Below are 18,025 nucleotides of genomic sequence, written 5' to 3' on the forward strand. Positions count from 1 at the left end.
GATTCAATATGCATCATTTATTGATTTGTACAAAATTAAAATATGTAATTCTCTTTTCCCATGAATGATCCACACAAGAAGATAGAAATACATGAAACATGTCAACATGTATCCGTGTTCAGAATACAAAGACTATTATGTGCAAAGTGGTTCTCAGCAGGTCGACGTCCTGCAGCATCACATGCCAGGCCTGTGTGCTTTATCTAGGCAAACAAAATGCAGACACACTCACACATATTTTCTCGAGGAGCGACAAACACACATCTTGTAATTTTTAAAAATAATACAAATAGGGCCGTGTCAGAAGCAAACACTGAGATCTCACCTCACACTCACACACACACACACACACACACACACACACAAACAAACATACATACATACACACACATGTGCTCACATGCACACACATTTAACTGTACACATTTCTGTAAAGAAAAGTAAAATTCATCTCATATATCTTACTTCAGTGAAGCAGCAGGTGTAAGGACCCTAATATTCAGTATTTTAATATCTACATTATCATGTTTCAAGTCCATACGTAATAATGAAACCTTATTTGCAAGTTCACATCATACAAACAACCCACAACACCTTTTTAGGAAATAAAGAATAAATAAGAAAAAGAGGATAATGGTACTAGTGGATTTCCAAAGACCCATAGTAGCAGCTGGGTTTTCGTCTACCCATTTATTATGCTAATAAAGGTGAAAAGTCTTTCACATCCCAGTGTGGTACATATTCAAGCATTCACATCAGGCCAGGTGTGCCTCTGTTTGGCCATGCAAAGAGTCTACTGTCAGTGTCCGGGGAGTGTACCGCCCAGGTCGTCGTCCAGTTTCCACAGCGGAGTGTGTGAGTGTGCAGAGGTAACTGTATCCTTCCATAACAATGTCACATTGAGCCTAACATCAGCTTCATAAGCTTCTCATGGCTAACAATAATGCCAACTGTGAAAATTATAAAGGATCTTTAGAGCAGTGCGTGTCCATTACAGTCTGTATAGTTACGTGGAACATTGATTTTTGCAGTCAGTTGATATGCACCATGTTGTGTCGTGTCAAATCCCACTGAATGTTACAGGAAGCCGATCAATATCGTGTTGAAAGGTGAGGAACTGCATGCTGCCGTTAACTGACTCCTAAAGTGCTTCTCTCATGCCAGAGACCATGCGCTGTCTGTCAGCCTTCCTTTAGCTGTCCTCCAACCGTCGTTCTGGCAGCATCGTGGCGGTCTGTCTCTGCTTCTCTGCAGCTTCATCTCCTGTTGGCTAGGGTGCTAGAGGAGTTTGCCCTCGGTGCAGGGCTTGGACAGGTCAGACTGAAGGTTGGGTGTCGGGGGGTTGTACCGGGAGCCCCACGGGGGTCAGCAGCGAGACATGCGCTTGCGGTACTGCTCCACCAGTGGGACCAGGCACTGAGGTGAGCCGCACTGGAGCAGGAAAGGGTGCTCCAGCAGGTCAGTGGCGCTTGCCCGCTCAAGAGGGTCCCGAGTCAGCATACGATCCAGGAAGTCTTTTAGAACCGGGAAGACCTGGACCAGAGAGCAATGGACATCTTTAAAATATGTAAACATCTTGGATATTTTACTTAATTGCAACTTATTATATTTATTATGCTTCAGGGATATGGGAATTTGAGAAAGAAAAATATCAGACTTTATACAGAACAGAGCTACAGGCTGTGTTTGAGGCGGTCATACGTTTTTCTTATTATCCACTTTTCTTTTTGTTTTCGCCTTAATATCTCTTCTTTCCTTCTCCTAGATTTCATCAATTTAATCCAGTGGGGGGCAGACACAGTCTCTATGGGGTTTTAGTGCAGAGAAGTGTGTAGGACTGGTCTGCCTACTAGTCCCTCACTGGGTTGCCATTTTGGCTCAATAAACTTGGATAAACGTTGTCACTCCTCACAAGTCCAGGTTTCCTCTAGAAAGTGTCCCCTTTGTCTACAGGGCAAGCTGTCACTTTTCAATAAGGGCTTATCAATACAAATTTGATTGATCAATTTGATTGATCATACTGCCAGGATGATATGGGTTGGATTCCTGGATCAACAAGATGAAAATGTGAGTAGATCAGACTGTTGTATTTGAAAGTAGAAAGGAACGAGTGGAGTATATCACTCAACTTTCTATGGACTACTGAGCTTCAAGCTGTGTTTGAGGAAGCTGAATTACATTATATGTATAGAAATAATGAATCATGCAGCTTGAACACAATTAGAAGAAGGTTACGTGCTAAATTTGGAAAACAATGGTTAAAAGATACCCCTTTAAAAACAAAATGACAAACATATATTCAAATCAAGCACCCGCATGCCGCTAATCTGCTGTTGCAGCAAACTTAGGAAGGAGTCATCGCTGAGAACAGGACGTTAGTCGATATAAATCATCCTAATGTTTTTATAATAATCCATATAAGTAGGAAATGTCAGTACAATGTCAATGTGTTGTGTGTTCTCATACCTGGCTGACATTTCGAACAGTAGGAGCAAGTTCATCCCTCAGCCTCTTCATAGCTGCTACAGGGGTTTCACTGAAGTATGGCGGCTCTCCATCCACCATCTCCACCACCATGATACCCATTGACCAGATATCCACCTGGTGCACCATCACACAGAGAAAACCATGTAACAGACTGTCAGTGCTGGCTGCTTGATGCTACGCATGAGAGAGCACACAACACCACTGTTGATGGGAGTGTGGGATGGGCGCTTCCTCACCTCAGTGCCATATGGTGATTTGGAGATGACCTCTGGAGCCATCCAATACGGTGTCCCCACCAAAGACTTCCTCTTAGGGATGTCCTTACTGATCTGAGCACAGAAGCCAAAGTCTGAAAGCTTGACCTGTAATGGACGAGAAGAAGACTTTACTGTGAAGATAGTAAAAAAGAAAGAATTGATGAAGGAAAGAGGGAGTGAAAGAAGGGAGGAGGGAGGGTAGGGAAGGAAAGAAGCAAAGAGGCAGGGAGGGAAATGGAAGGAAGGAATGTCTTACTCTTCCGTCTAACGTGAGCAGTATAGAGTCACTCTTGATGTCTCTGTGGATGACTCCCTGTGAATGGAGGTAGGCCAGGGCCTGAAGGACAGCTTCACACACAGTGGCAATCTGCTCCTCATTCAGCCTGCAGGGAAACACACACACACACACACACACACACACACAGAAAAAACGATTTACATTAACATTTGACACTTTTTCCTCATTACGCGGGTTCAGAAAGTAAAAATTCATGAATCACCGCACATTGAATGAGAATGATAAAGAGTAGAAGGCTCAAAACAAACACTCCCACACAGCAGAGTGACTAACAAAAAAAAGACATGTTCACACCTCGACAGTTTTAATGTGAGTCAGTGTAACATAAAGGTTCAAGAGCCAGGAGACCAGAGGCCATGTGCAAACAGCAAACAAGATCGGGCGTCCACTGAAAAACAAGGTAACACGAGGTAATACAATAATGTGTTCTCCCACACTACGACTATTGTAATATATAGACACAAAAACTTCCTGCCTTGCTGCTGGCACACAAACTGCGAGAAAAAGCAAAGGAACCGGGAAGTCTTCCTCCTGATTGTTCTGTCAATATACCGACAATCTTCATCCCTGATAAGGAGTGGCCGTGACAGCTGGCTCATTTTATATGTCATCTGGCTGGAGGGGATTTTTTTCATCCCTCTGAGTCAAGTGATCTCACCCTTAGGTCGCCCTTTAGAGACGGAGCCAGCCATCTGTCAATAACATAAAAAGACAGTGATAGCTCCAAACAATCACACCCTGACGATTGTCACACTGCTGCTCGATACTCTTTTCTGGTTTGTGGTATGTTCTGCTGAATAATGTGAGAGATGCTTCAAAACCTGTTGTCTATACATATTCTGTTGTTTTTCTACTACGTTATTATTTCCTCCCCTGAGAAGAGCAGCTTCTGGAGTACAACAGAGGACTGAGTGATGTCTTTGTGCTGCAGGGATCATCCACACCACTCGATACCACACTACCCCCTTGTGGTTGTTTTAGTTATTAAAAGATGATATCATAACCAGTTGGAATGCACCAAATGCAGCTTCCCATGGGGGGACTCTGGGTGATGCTCATACCTGGTTTCGGACACTATGTTGGTCAGCGCTCCACCCTGCAGGTACTCCATGATGACCCACAGCTCCTCCTCCACCAGGGCCGACTTAAACATCTCCACCACGTTCCTGTGCTGGTAGTCCCTCATGATCACCACCTGCAGCACAAAACAGTCACGTTAAAACAGGTCACAAATAATCAGTGTTTCAAATTGAATACTCCAAATATATGATTCAGATTAGCTGTTCAAACTTTTGATCTCCAACCCCGAGATATGAAGACCCAGATGACTGCATCAGACTCATTTTCTTAGACTTTGGAAAGCTCTTTCCACCATGTGTAAAAATGTTTTGTTATTTTGAATCCAGACACACATAAAATCAAGTGTCCCTTTAACATCAGAAGCTAAACACTGGGCCTGAGCTTTCAGATATGTCTGTAATTGAGAATGCACGTTGTTCCTAGTAGGCTACCGTACCTCATTAAAGAGCAGTTCTCTTCTTTGCTGCCGCCGCAGGTCCATCATCTTCACCGCTACCTCCCTGCCGCTGTGCTTCTCTGTGGCGATGCACACCACCCCCGTCGAGCCCTCGCCAATCTTTACAAAGTTCTCCAGGTAAGACCGCGGATCGCCCTTGTCGACCACCATCTGCAGGGCAGCTTTGAACTGTTCGTGGGTCACCTTTGGCGGATCCGGGGGAGGTCTGGGCGAAGGGTGCTGCGGGGGTCTAAAGGCAGGAGAGCAGGTGCCTGGGGGACTTGTAGCTAGGGAGCCTGTAGGGGAGGGTCGAGGCTGGGAGGGACTGTCCTGCCTGGGGTAAGGAGGGATGGGGCATCCAGAGTGTCTGAGAAAGGGGTCAGGCCCACTGGGTCGCAGACCCATGTTAGGAGAAAGGCCCAAGGTGTAGCTAGCTGAGGAGCGCACTGTTCGCTGAGGCCGGATGCCGCCCACGAGAGGACTGCTGGTGCCAGTGGGAAGGAAGCCGGAGTGGTACCTCACTGTCGACTCTGCCTGCACGATGAGAGGAAATAAGGTGAGGGACATTAAGAGCTGAGAGGATGTTGGCCACCTGCCTGCTGTTCAAGACCTGCTTTGAAACTGTGCATCCACTCTTCCTCCACCTCACCTGATAAGACCTGTGCGAAGCTGTATGTGCACAAGCGTCCTGCTGAAATCTTGCCAAACATCTCTCAAGCTTTACAGCCCCCACTGGCACTTTAAACCCACATTTCATATTTCAACATCAGAATTAAATAAAACACTCAACCCCAGAGCTTTAATCACTGTTAATGTAAAGAAAGTCAATATGCTGCCTCTATAAAGTTTCCACAAGCGAAGCATGAAAATGATCCCTGATGGTTTCTTGACAAAAAAACTTGTTTTTAATGTATTCAGTACTAACGGAAAAACATGCAGAGTTCTAATTATAAGATTATCGGAATGTGCATTTATTGTATATTATACAAGTGATGTATTATCCGTGCATTTAATTGCTGTTGTGATGTCAGGCCTACCTTCAGGTCATAGGAGGAGAACGGCCTCCCGGGGCTGTTCTGTGGGTGCATGTACATCGGTAAATTGGGCCGCAGCTCCGTTGTGACTGTCCCTTGGTCCCCGTGGGGCTGTTGCATGCTCATAGCAGGACTGTAGAAACAAGCTATAGGTCTCTGATTTTGTTGCATTCCCCTTGGCAGCTGCAAATCTCTTGTCCATATCACTCTCTCCTGAGGACTGCCCATCTCGGAGTTCAGGTAGGCCTCGTAACTCGGCACCGGCATATTATGGGACTGAGTCGGATACGGGGGTCCCTCCATGGTGCTCACTTCGTAGGTGGATTTAGCCTTTGGCAAGATCCCATTAGGTTGCAGCGTGATACTCTTCTTCATGCCTAGATAAGGGGTGTTGGTCTCACTGTGAATGTTCCTGGCCCTTTCCCTCCACCGGTCCTGGTCTGCGTCCTCATCATCTTCGTTGTCCCGGGTCAAACCCTCATACTGGTATGTTTCTCCCTCGTTCACCTCCCCCAGCCTCCCCAGAGACTGGGCCCTCTTCCGGGCCGAGGGGCTGCTCTTCCTCAGGGAGTTGGAGCTGGTCACAGACAGACGGTTCATGTCGCTGATCATAGCTGCGATGTAGTCTCCATGACCAATCATGCTCCCACGCACAATGGTCTGAAAGAGGCAGAGGCGTTTTCTCTTTATCACACTGCGCATGCTATGATCACATTATAGAAATATTTGCGACTGACAGGAATTATGAGGCTGGAATAATCATTGCTCAGAAGGTTGGTAAATTTAGACTTGAGGATCTGTAAAGGACATCTCTGTCATTCTTCAAAGAGAGACTTAAAATATTTTTGCCCATGGCCTCAATTCTGACAATACACTGACAAATACAACGAGTGGGTTACAACACATGCACAACAAAGACACAGCATCTGCAGATGTTCTCATGTTGCAAACATCAGATATTAAAGACAAGGGCTCATATGACCTTGACGTGACATGCATCATTAACAGGCATCAGAGGGTATAAACCTGATCTGTAAGAACCGTAAGATCTTTTGCCAGAGCAGTGTTAGTGTTGCGACTGTAAGAGAGAGTGCATGGTGCCTCATTAGTCAGTCTCAGGGTGGAGTCATGTTCAGTTCACAGCCAGTCAACAACTTCTCCTGTTTCCCTGGTTCGGTGCCATTACATCTGCACAGTGGGAGGAGGTCAGAAGACATCTCACCTACTGTCGCACCTCTCAGAGAGGAGAGAACGACGGGTGATAATGCCCTTGGTGAGAAATCCCATTTTGGGAGATGATGTCACGATAGATTAATTGTAATAATTAGAAATGAATGGTTTGAAGTGACATTTTTGCATGACAGGGGTCTCGTGAGTTGATGATGCTATTAAAGCCATACATGTGATCTGGATGCTGACGTGCTGCTTCTCATATTGCACAGCTCTCATCACATCGTGGTGTTGATGAAATGTTGCTGCTCTCTCGTCTTTTTTTCCTTTCTGCAGGGTCATAAAACAGCATGGCAGTATATGCTCTGTGAAGTGTGGAAATCCTGAGATTTGCAGGCTTTATCACTCACTGGCGTTTCCTTTGCTGTACCTGCATTTTTTTTATCCTTACTGCTTGACGTCCCTGGGAAGGCACAACGGACTGGTATTAATTGCCTGCATGAAGTAATAAATCTAGTGGCCCCTCTGAGTATTCAACACTGTACAGTCAGTGTACACAGCAGGGTCATTAGCCCAGCCCCACGATAGATAAGAAAGTAGAGAATATGGGGAGGGGAGCCGGCCTTCCTCCCGTGCTGTCATCTGAGGATTATGGCTTTTTCTGAGAAGACCGCATCTCTCTGAGGCACTCAGGGATACTTCTGCATCGATGCAACAAACAGTTTGTTTATGTATCATAAAAGCTTGTTTGAATTGCTTTTGGATTACCACTCTTTGTGTGGGCCTGGTTGAATCGTGGGGAGGTCATTTCTCATCAGTTAAAGGGGACATGTTATGCTCATATCAAGGTTTATATTTTAGTTTGTATTGTTCATAGTGTCCATTTCTCTAGCTCCGCTTTTCAGCCTGTAATTATACCACCTCTCTCCCTCTACCACCAATGTCCAGTTTGCTTTGATTGGCAAGCTATCCCACTCTGTTGTGATTGGTAAGCTGCTTCCAACCCGTGAGCTGCTTTACTTGGCTTGGCAGGGACGTGCCAGACTAGACACTAGTTGTGCATTGCACGAGGCATTGTCATATCACATGGCATTGTCATATCACATGACATCATAATGCCCTGGAAGTTTCAGCCGCAATACTGATTAATTGATTAATTTGTTTTCTCGTACACTACAATCCTAAAAGATACACAAGAGGATATAAAAAGCTTCATACATTCTTTCTAAAGATAAGTTTACAGGATTAGTAACTGAAAGGTGTAGTGTACCTTCCTTGGCCTCAGCTCCACCTCTGTGATCCTGGAGGGGTCCACCATGGGTCTGGGCCTGCGCAGGTTCTCTATCAAGCTTTGCCATTGCGTTGGCAAGCCCACAAAGCAGCCCCGCTTGGCATCGAATGAGGTGTGGACACGGTGCTCGAAGTTCTTGGGCGCTGATATATCAGGCCTCTTCTTTTTCTTCTTGCGGAACATCCTTAGGTCCACGAGGACGTCAGCCTGCCCACTTCAAAATGTCCCTGCAGAGAAATACATTCAGATTTTAATAAAACACCTCCAACATCACATAAAGTATTTTTAACTGACTGTATCTTGAAATGTAAACATAAGCAAAACCACTGTATTCAAATGAAACACGGACAATAGAGGATTCTGCTTCCACGTGAGAGAAAATATTTAAATGTCAACATCCCGGACATGGGATGTGTATGTCCCACGCGACCTTGCTGGCTGTCACGAGCGTGTGCCTCTGAGAACCGCTCCAAGGAAAGCGGATGGATTTGTAAGCACATGTGTAATCAAGGATATCTGGTCAATTAAGGCTTATTCATTCTCGGAGCCCTTTTACTGATGAGCACGCGGCTGGGTTGGCCAGCGCCCACAGGCTCTCAGTGCATTAGCAGGACGAATACAACACACGCATGCACACACACATACCCACACACTTATGTGTATGTATGTGCATACAAACACAAATACGACATTGCAGGCTATCCTTCAAAAACCCCTCTGTAACCCCTCCACATCGTGTCCTAATTAGTAGCTTGTGTGCCCTTGATTGCAGGGTGGAGAACCACTTAATCTTTGGATGGATGGTCATGTATTTGGCCAGCCACTAACTAGTATTTACTGCATGTTCAGTTTTTTTCCATGCATGTGTAGGAAAATAATTAAATATATTATTATTATTATTATTATTATATCTTATTTCCTCAGCTGTACTGGGAGATAATCCCTCACATTTGAGTCGCATGTTTGGTATTTATACTGCTTTGTAGAGCTGAATGTGGGGACGTCCTTGCTATAGCAAAGCTGGAAGCATGGCTCCAGGGATGGAAAGGCCAATCTGTTGGTGGGTCTGTCGGTTGGTCCGACCCCTTTTCCTCAAGGCTGAAATAGCTCCATAACTATTGGAGGCAAACATTTTTTACAGACATTCATGGTTCCCAGATGATACATCCTGCTGATTTTGGCAATCTTGACTTTCCCTCCATAGCATCATAATGAGGTTCACTTCTGTGATTAAGAATGTAGCCTCATCTCTTGACAGACGTTAAATGGTTTGCATTGATAAATTGCTATAGATTTCAAAGTTGCAAAAGGGTACATTCACATGACTCGGTTGAACTACTGTGTTTTCCCCAGCAGGCAACAATACTTTGGTTTGTGACTGATACCAGCAAATCTAATGACAATCTCCTCAGCCTCTGCTTTGCTGTGTGTGACTAAAGTTCAGACCAAAGATAATTTGCAAACCCCAAATAAAAGGACTGTTGCTTTATTCAGTTTTCAATGTCAACGCTTTAGGGGGGAATGTATACGACTTGTTCAGTATGCAATCCTCCTTCAGGTTCAAGGATGACTCCTTCTAATATTTCACCACTCAGTGTCAAACCATTAACCGGTAGGTGCACCAAGTGTTAACCTATAGTCCATTTATCAGATGTTAGCATGCTAACCATAGATCATATATAAAGATGGAGGACATCACATGACTGCTCTCCAAAAGTGACACCAAAGCTTCTCGATAGCCATCTGGTGACTGGCTGCATTAACTTAATAAAGCCGTGTTAGTGGATGGGACATGAACTAAAGTTAACAGGAGTCCATGTCAAATAAATGTATTCTCAAAGATGCTTTCTGTAATTTGTGTCATTTTTACGTATTTGTATGATACCTCTATTTGTTAAAGTGATAATTTGTTCCGTAAGTTTGTTGTTGATTAGTTGTATAATGCAGTTTAATACCCTGATCGGTGCTGCACAGACCAGCTCCAAATGTGCAAGATGGCAGTGTTCCTCTCCAGGACATTATGGCGTAATGTCTGGATTGTGGAAGAAAGTGGCAATGCCTTTTCCATCTTTATATGTAGCCTGTAAACTATATTGAACTAAAACTTTAATAATGCCAGCATTATTGAGAGCACATCTTCACAGAGCGGCTGGCTTGTCTGTAGACTCCTTGTTTATTTCAGCATGTAGCACTTGACGGCCATGATGTAGGTGGCCACTGCAGAGGTGCCCTGAGGATGATCAGATAAGATCTCCCATAATGCACTCTGAAAAGGTGGGAGTTGAGAAAATGAGTTTTGCAAGTGTCCGCAGCCCAGCAGGCTTCACCTCAGTTCTCAGACCAGCACGGCTCAAAATCGGCATCAGCAACCTCTTTCATGAGGTGTATCGGTGACTAACCCAGGCTGATCGCATCGCCACATCACCGGAGGGTAAAAGCAGGTCAGGCCCGCTGGTCACGTCAGCTAAACCTGCCTCATTACAAGAAGGCGGGGTTAGACTGAGAGAGAGAGGAATCGAGGGGATGGGGGTTGGATTACTGCTTGGAGAGATGTCACCCTCCAAGGATAATTCAGTCACAAGGCTAATGTGCTAAGCGTTGCATAAGCATATCACTCTGTGCTCTCCTTATATACATAACGTGGTGCTGTGCAGGACTTTAATTTCATCTGACAGGGACATTATGGCGTGAGGGCTCTCAGGAGGTGGGGGAGAGGGGAGCCAGGGCCAAGATTACAATCGGTCATGGATGTGTTGGAGAGACAGGCACCTAGTTTACACAGAAATGCTTCTATACACCTTTTTAAAGAACGCACGCCTGAGAAAACAAGTTGCAAAACAGAAGATTGTGATCTCTCTGTATCTTTCGTTTGCTGTCTCCTGAGATAGGTATTCGACGTGCAGATGTTGGCATCGCCTGAACAAATATTTACACATAGCTCTCATGTATCCTTTTAGAAGTAGATCAATCAATATTTACTCATGAGTGAAATGCAAACTGCTACAGTCCTCCACTGGCAACGGTAATGGGCTGATACCAGCACAGGCAGGACGACGGCTTTGTGTTGTACTTTATCGAGCTTCATCGGTTCAGAGCAGTGCAGTATAAAAACTTATTACAGTATTCATAATTCATCTTCGACCACTGTTCCCCTCTGAAGGCTCTGGAAATACAAACCAACCACTGTGATATTACAACACATGCACCCGTATACTTTGTGGATTCAGGCCTGGGCAAAATGAATCGAGAAGTGGATGCAATTATTGATTAACAAGCTTTAATCACATGCAACTGGCCTCATATTGACCTCTCTGACTCTGCCAAGCTTATGACTGTCTTGATAACAATGTGCTATTGATCCCGAAGCTCGCTGTACGATACATATGCGCGGAGCTGAACTTGCACAGTGAATCGTTGCACTTTCTGGTCACATCCCACAAAACTGCAGGGACTCGACCCCATGCTTCAGAGGCTCGTCTTGAACCCATCGAAGTGCTGAGGCAAAAATCAGCCAGCTGTTGACAGGGATATGAAGAGCCAAAGAGGATGAGGTCACTCTGAAAAACAGGGCTACACTGGGTATTTACATCTCTGCAACTGTTTTGCAGGAGCAGAAACTCAAAATGAATGACCTGAAAAAAACGAGCAAATCCTGTCCCTGAGACAGAAAGGAAGAAAAAATCCCACACACGGAAAATCACATGAGTAAAAAGCTTTTAGGAGCAAATCCGGTTGTGAGATGTGACTAACAGGCAAACTTTGATGAGGAAACAAAGATGCAGATTGTGAAAAATATGAGAACAGATGTCTCTGCAGAGTGCTCAAACAATCCCATCCCTGCTCCAAGCTAAAATGAAGATCCAATCACAGCCTTATCCCCCAACTGGAAGGAATGTCATCACCTGGCAGAGTGGCATGCCCTCTCATGCCGTGCAGAAATGCAACCAGGCGATCCATATGCTTCCCACAGACAACATGCTAGAACAAGGACAAGCTCGCCTTCCTCTCATGCACAAATCACCCTGAGCAGGAGTTGTGGATGAGTGGGAGGGGATCGAGAGATAAGAGAGATATTGGATTTGTTGGACGTTAGTGCTCCAACGATTTTTTTCCCCTCCTCACTATTTGCTCCGATTGCTGCTTGTATCTTTTTCGGTGGCACGCATGTAGAAATGTAGTAAGTATGCAGGTGACGTTGGCTCAGGATTAGTGCGATGTTCAGTCCCTCACTGATCTAAAATTAGGACCTGTCACTTCTCCCTCCTCCTCCTGTGTGTTTATTTTGTACAGGATTCATGTCAAAAAAGTGAGGTGAGGGCGGGAGACGATGGAGATGAGGTAATCCTGTTTTTGTGCCTGTCAGAGTGTGTGTGTGTGTGTGTGTGTGTGTGTGTGTGTGTGTATAAGCATAATCCAGCTATTCTGAATTACAGGGGGCGACATCTATTTCATAGTGGCATAGTATCGAGGCCGTAACTGCTGTTTTTGGACTCTGTGCTGCAGTCTGCAGGGATGGGAGATTGCTCAGCTTCATTATGATGACCGTTTTGCCCTTTGAGTATAATGAGACTGAGGGGGGGGGGGGGGGGGTATTGGTTGGTCATCTCTTCCACGTGCATTGTAAAGAAACACACACACACACACACACACACACACCATCTGAAGGCGTGAAAGAGGTACATGAGCGCTGGATGTCACCGGACAGTGCAACAGCAGCAGTGTTTAGGATTGAAGTCTCTCTTTGAAGTCACCTCTGCAGACACGGAGGGATTGTCAATAGGAGACGACAACTGATGTAATAAGCTGCATTCAATGACAGGGAATAACACGCTGCTGCCATGCATATTTCATGCTAGCGGCCTGATGCATCACGCACAACAAAGCACTTGGAATAGAATACGAGGACTGGGGAAGAGCGGCACGCATCTACTACATCTGTAGTCACCCGTGTTGTAAATGTGGATTTTGTTTTTAGCCATGCTAGCAGAAGTGGCGGCTAATGTCGAAATAGCTCAACAACTATCGGATGGGTTGCAATGAAATTTGGTTCACACTCGTGTTCCTCAATTTGGTAATCCCTTATCATTTCGAGCATTGCCTCCTCAGAAAAAAAGTTACTTTGGTTGTGAAATAAATGCAAAAGTAAGGAGGTGCCCATCCAATCAGCTGTATGTTGTGTTAGTTAGCATGACGTTAGCATGATACATTCCTCCAAATGTTCTAAAACATGCAGCTTTGGTTAATTGGAGACTCTAAACGAGGGTGTGAAGTTTTTTTTTGATTTAATGTGTCTATGTGTCAGACGTGTGAAGCCTGAGGAGGAGCCTTGATCTCCAGCTCTGAGTGTGCAGTTTCTCTTTTTCAAACGTTTTGTTGATCCAGCACCCATCATAAGAGTCTACATGATTTACTTGTTATTTCAATTTTTTGCCTACATGTCAGCAATGCGGCCGTGAAGGATTAAGAAGTATAGATGATGGATAGATAGATAGATAGATAGATAGATAGATAGATAGATAGATAGATAGATAGATAGATAGATAGATAGATAGATAGATAGACAGATATATAGATAGATAGATAGATGGATAGATAGATAGATAGATAGATAGATAGATAGATAGATAGATAGATAGATAGATAGATAGATAGATAGATAGATAGATAGATAGATAGATAGATAGATAGATGTTGGCATTGCTCGTGTGACTCTTACTCCTGTCTGACATTGATCAGTCATTGTGAAATCAATGTGCTGAAAACATGGGATACAGTACCTACAAAGCAAAATGAGCTACTCTGAGCCACTAGCTAAGAGAAGAGTGGACTTGAAGATGCACTGTGCCAGTTCTTTTCCGAAGTGGTCAAAGAACAGCTTCCTTAGTGCTCTGTATCTGTCTCTCAGATAAAAGCTCAACACAGGGGCAGGGACAGAATGTAGAGCATACCCAAGGGCAAGTGAAGAGAGTGTAATGGACTAGTTTCCCTTTAGATTTAAAAAACAGCCATGTAAGGATGCAAAGGGAAGTTCAGAGCAGGGATGATAAAAATAATATGATATGATGCAAATTATATTCAACAAAACAGCCAATTATGTTCATATTCTGCATTTCGGTTGGATAAACAGAACGTTGGGCAGAGTTGACCCATTTTCACACACAGAGATCATCGAAAGTGACATATCTTGGGGTATTTCAAATGTCAAGTAACTCCCAGCGATTCGTCATGTGTAGGCTTTCACTCCGGCCTCTGTATGAAGTACTTAAAGTCAGGAATGGTTGGAAGTCACGGAGCACTGAGAAAGCAAACAGTCAAAGAGCTTGTCTGTCATTTTCTTGTGCAAGGCCCGAGGATTAAAAGAACATTGTAACATGTGATGCCCGCGCTCGACAATGTGGCCTGTCAGTTTTTCAAGGGCGGGAGTACACATCAGTCCTGAGTTAATATTGACAGGAGGAAAGAAGAAATGGGAGGACACGGTGGGAGGAGATCAGAGTGTGGACGGGAATAAAAAGAGAGGGAAGAAGGTAAGAGGACAGAGAGGAACAGAAAGTATTCAGGCCCCTGTTGTTGTCATTATATTGTCATATAGTGTATAACGATGGGAAAATGGCAATTTGAACAATTGTGATGAAATCTGTAACACACAGTGAAGTTTGCAAAAAGTAAATGGGTGTTTTTAAAACTCTCATTAATGTTCCACGTGTCTTTTTGCCTCATTTTAGTGGCCCGCTCTCCGCTCTGAAGATGGAGCGTCTTTTTTCCATCATCTCGGGCAGCGATGTCTGCAGTAAACACGCCACGGTAAAGGGGAAATGAGGACAGGACAGTTGCATCAGTAGAGCGCATTTATCATTCTGTCACATGACATATTGGCACTGATTCTCCCACACGAGGACAAAACGGACGGGGAAACTATAGCTTGTTCTTCCCTGCGGCGAGGAGCGGGGACATTAATGCGTCGTAAAAGCTAAAGTCTCTATCTACTCCAAACACCTTAACATAATGACATTGTAAAAGCAGTGCTTCTAGAGTCCTGGGGCTTTTATGGGTGTTCTATTGATGCTGACACATCACTAGACAAACACTCTTAACTCAGACTTCTCCACGCAGTGTAAGAATATGTATGCTGAAGGATAGAGTCAGGAGAAGAAGGAAATGCAGCACTGACCAACACTCTGTTTAATTAAAGATCCTCTTGGCTCTCACAAGTGCTTTGAACAATTTGATGCTGCGCTGATAGAGACATATGATCAGCCTGGACCAATGGTATGTGCCCAACTCTACTCTCTTGGGTCTAATTTATTGATGCGCCAGGCCTCGGTGCAAGCTTCACTGTACGTGCATGTGCTTATGAAAGCTCTGATTTATGTTTTTTTAGCCCAGGCCTCAGCGTGTCTCTCCGAGGGACAAATCACTAACCATTTTTAACCTGCGATCTTTTACAGCATCAATCTGCACCGGCTGTGCCGTCCTCCTCCGTCACCCAGCATGGACGCTGTTTCAGTCGAGAGAGTGGGACTCATGGCACGCTGCCCTAATTTGGACTCAGAGCCTGATTTAATCCTTAGTGCTCGACGTCTCATGGCCGATGGCGATGAGAGGCTGGTAATGCACGCTGTCCCCTCCTTCCGTACAAACAAACGTGACAGAAGCATTCCTGAAAACAATCATGGACATCGTGGGGAAACGTGACCGTTTTGTACCACTTAAGGCCTGGGTGCTATGTTCACGCGTGTGTGTGTGAGAGGCTTCCAATCACTTCCTGTCCTGTCAGTGTCCAGGCACATGTGGCGGAGTCAGTGCTGCCAGTTTGTGATGCACTGTGAGCCCGTTGGAGCATGAAAGCAAGATGGGCGACAAGAGACAGCCTCCTAAAAAAAAATAACAACTTCAGGGGACGCTGGGGTGCGCACATCCCCCTCAGTGAGGCAGATATCCAGCTGTGTGTGAGTGTGTGTACCAGAGGGACCTTCTCTGTCACCTCATATACCCTTTCCCTCCTTCTCCTTGAATATCGACCTGAGACACAGACGCACAGTAGTTTATGATTTGCAGAGCCTCAGTTACATCATCATCAGACTTAGGAGAACACAAACTGTGCTGATACAAAGTGTGATAGATACCTGGTTTAAGCAAGATGCAATGTCTCTTAGCCGAACAAGGGGTCATGCATAGTTTTTGCTAGCGAATGCATGGATATTGAGATGATACGAACGGGTCCAACTAGTGAACTACATATAAAATCTATACCCCTCTTTACATCTTGCTTAGCCCTTTCTCTGGGGATTTAGCATCTATTAGAGGAACTCGCAGTAAGACTTTGCAAACCCAAAATACAGTCCTCAGTTCAAAGATCAAATCCCACATTAATGAAGACTCCCGCCGCTGTCCTTTCCCAGGCCTGTCTTGCCAAAGCATCCATCTCTCAGCAAGTGTGTGTGCACAGCAGCAGTAGCTTTAATCCTTGTACACCAGTAGAACCAGTAAGATCACCTGAGAGCTCAGCCTGCCCACACACACACACACACACACACACACACACACACACACACACACACACACTAGATACACAATGGCACAACGACATCCCTGCCCATGGAAGTGGCACAGTCTGTTTTTGTCAAGTCTGAGCCTGCATCTCGGTGGAGACAACGTGTTGGTGATGATTGAGTCCTCCTTCTTTGACATGAAGGGGGTGGACAGAGGCGGCAGGAACAGGACGTGGGGATTTTTGAGGACAAGAGGTGAGCAGAAGGTGACAGCTCCTCGGTTTTGGTGACAGTCAATCAGACAATACAGTCCTCTGAGACTCCCCTTCTCCCGTCTCTCAGCCCCACATCAGCACCACCTCCTTCTTCTTCTCCACCACAGCTGATGCCCACCGACGGTAGATTCGAGCCAGGTCCTTATCAATGACGATAAGCCTCCTTTTCTCGTTCCCCCACCCCCCTCTCTCTCTTTCTCTCTCTCTCTCTCTCTCTCTCTCTCTCTCTCTCTCTCTCTCTCTCTCTCTCTCTCTCTCTCTCTCTCTCTCTCTAACCCACTCTCCTCGATGTGGAAAGGGGGGATATCTTTGTTAGCTATAAAAAAATAAAATAAAAGATCTCTTTATATGTATCAGTCATTCCCCTTACCTTGCCGTCCAGTGAAGAGGGGAACCTCTCTCCTCCAGGAAGGATTGGAAGCGAGGGTGCGCACATACACACTCGCGTACACTATTACACAACACTCACTCCCATCCACACATGCACTCACTCCCTCGCGGACATACACGCTTCCCCCTCTCATACACACAACGATGAGGAGGGCTGGCTCTCAAGCGAGCGCACACTGCAGGCTGCCGCTTGCCTGGGAAAGCCTGATGCGTTCCTCCCTCCAGGCAGAAGCGCACACTCCCATCTCAAAGGCTCTTTGTTGGGGCTGATTCATCCCCTGCTTCCGTGGCCGAGTGCTGCTCCGTGCACCGGTGCCTGCTCCCGGGGACACGGGCTGACCGTACAGAGGAGGGACAAAGCCATGGAGAGGAAAGGCAGCATCCACAAGGAGAGGATATCACGGCCCCATACAGATCCTTCCATCCCCCCTTCTCTCTCTCTCTCTCTCTCTCTCTCTCGCTCTCTCTCTCTCTCTCTCTCTCTCTCTCTCTCTCACACACACACACTCCTCCCTCCCTCTTTTTCCCTTTATCACTTCCCACCTTCTCCTTCTCCGCCTCCTCCCACTCCCTCATTGGGCTGCAAAGGAATTGATAGCAGCGTGTGTACGTGTGTGTGTGCGCGCGCGCTTGCGTGTGTTGTGAGCTGGTTTCCAGTGACTGTAAAGAAAGAAGAGCTCCTCTACACACCATCACCTGGAACACCTTTCACCCCCGCCCCCTGTCTCTTCTACATGTGCATTGTGGGTGACAGGTGAGAGGTTGCCGTATTTGCCCAGTGTGCTGCTGTTCAGTCAAATGTACTATCCATGCAA

General features: G+C 45.5%; 1 protein-coding gene across 1 annotated transcript; it reads right to left on the minus strand.

Annotated features, from left to right (window-relative positions):
- Window positions 1-3: 3 nt before the first annotated feature.
- Window positions 4-17,628, minus strand: LOC133962465 (serine/threonine-protein kinase PAK 6). The gene is made up of 9 exons (XM_062398081.1): window positions 17,191-17,628; window positions 8,033-8,280; window positions 5,596-6,252; window positions 4,559-5,092; window positions 4,104-4,237; window positions 3,001-3,127; window positions 2,724-2,849; window positions 2,467-2,601; window positions 4-1,533 (listed from the first exon to the last, which is right to left on the minus strand). Exons 2-9 carry the CDS (start codon window positions 8,234-8,236, stop codon window positions 1,366-1,368), a joined length of 2,085 nt encoding a protein of 694 aa, XP_062254065.1. The 5' UTR covers window positions 8,237-8,280; window positions 17,191-17,628; the 3' UTR covers window positions 4-1,365.
- Between the last annotated feature and the right edge of the window lie 397 nt (window positions 17,629-18,025).

This window comes from Platichthys flesus, chromosome 10 (assembly GCF_949316205.1).
Source record: "Platichthys flesus chromosome 10, fPlaFle2.1, whole genome shotgun sequence".
In the NCBI taxonomy this organism is placed as follows: Eukaryota; Metazoa; Chordata; class Actinopteri; order Pleuronectiformes; family Pleuronectidae; genus Platichthys; species Platichthys flesus.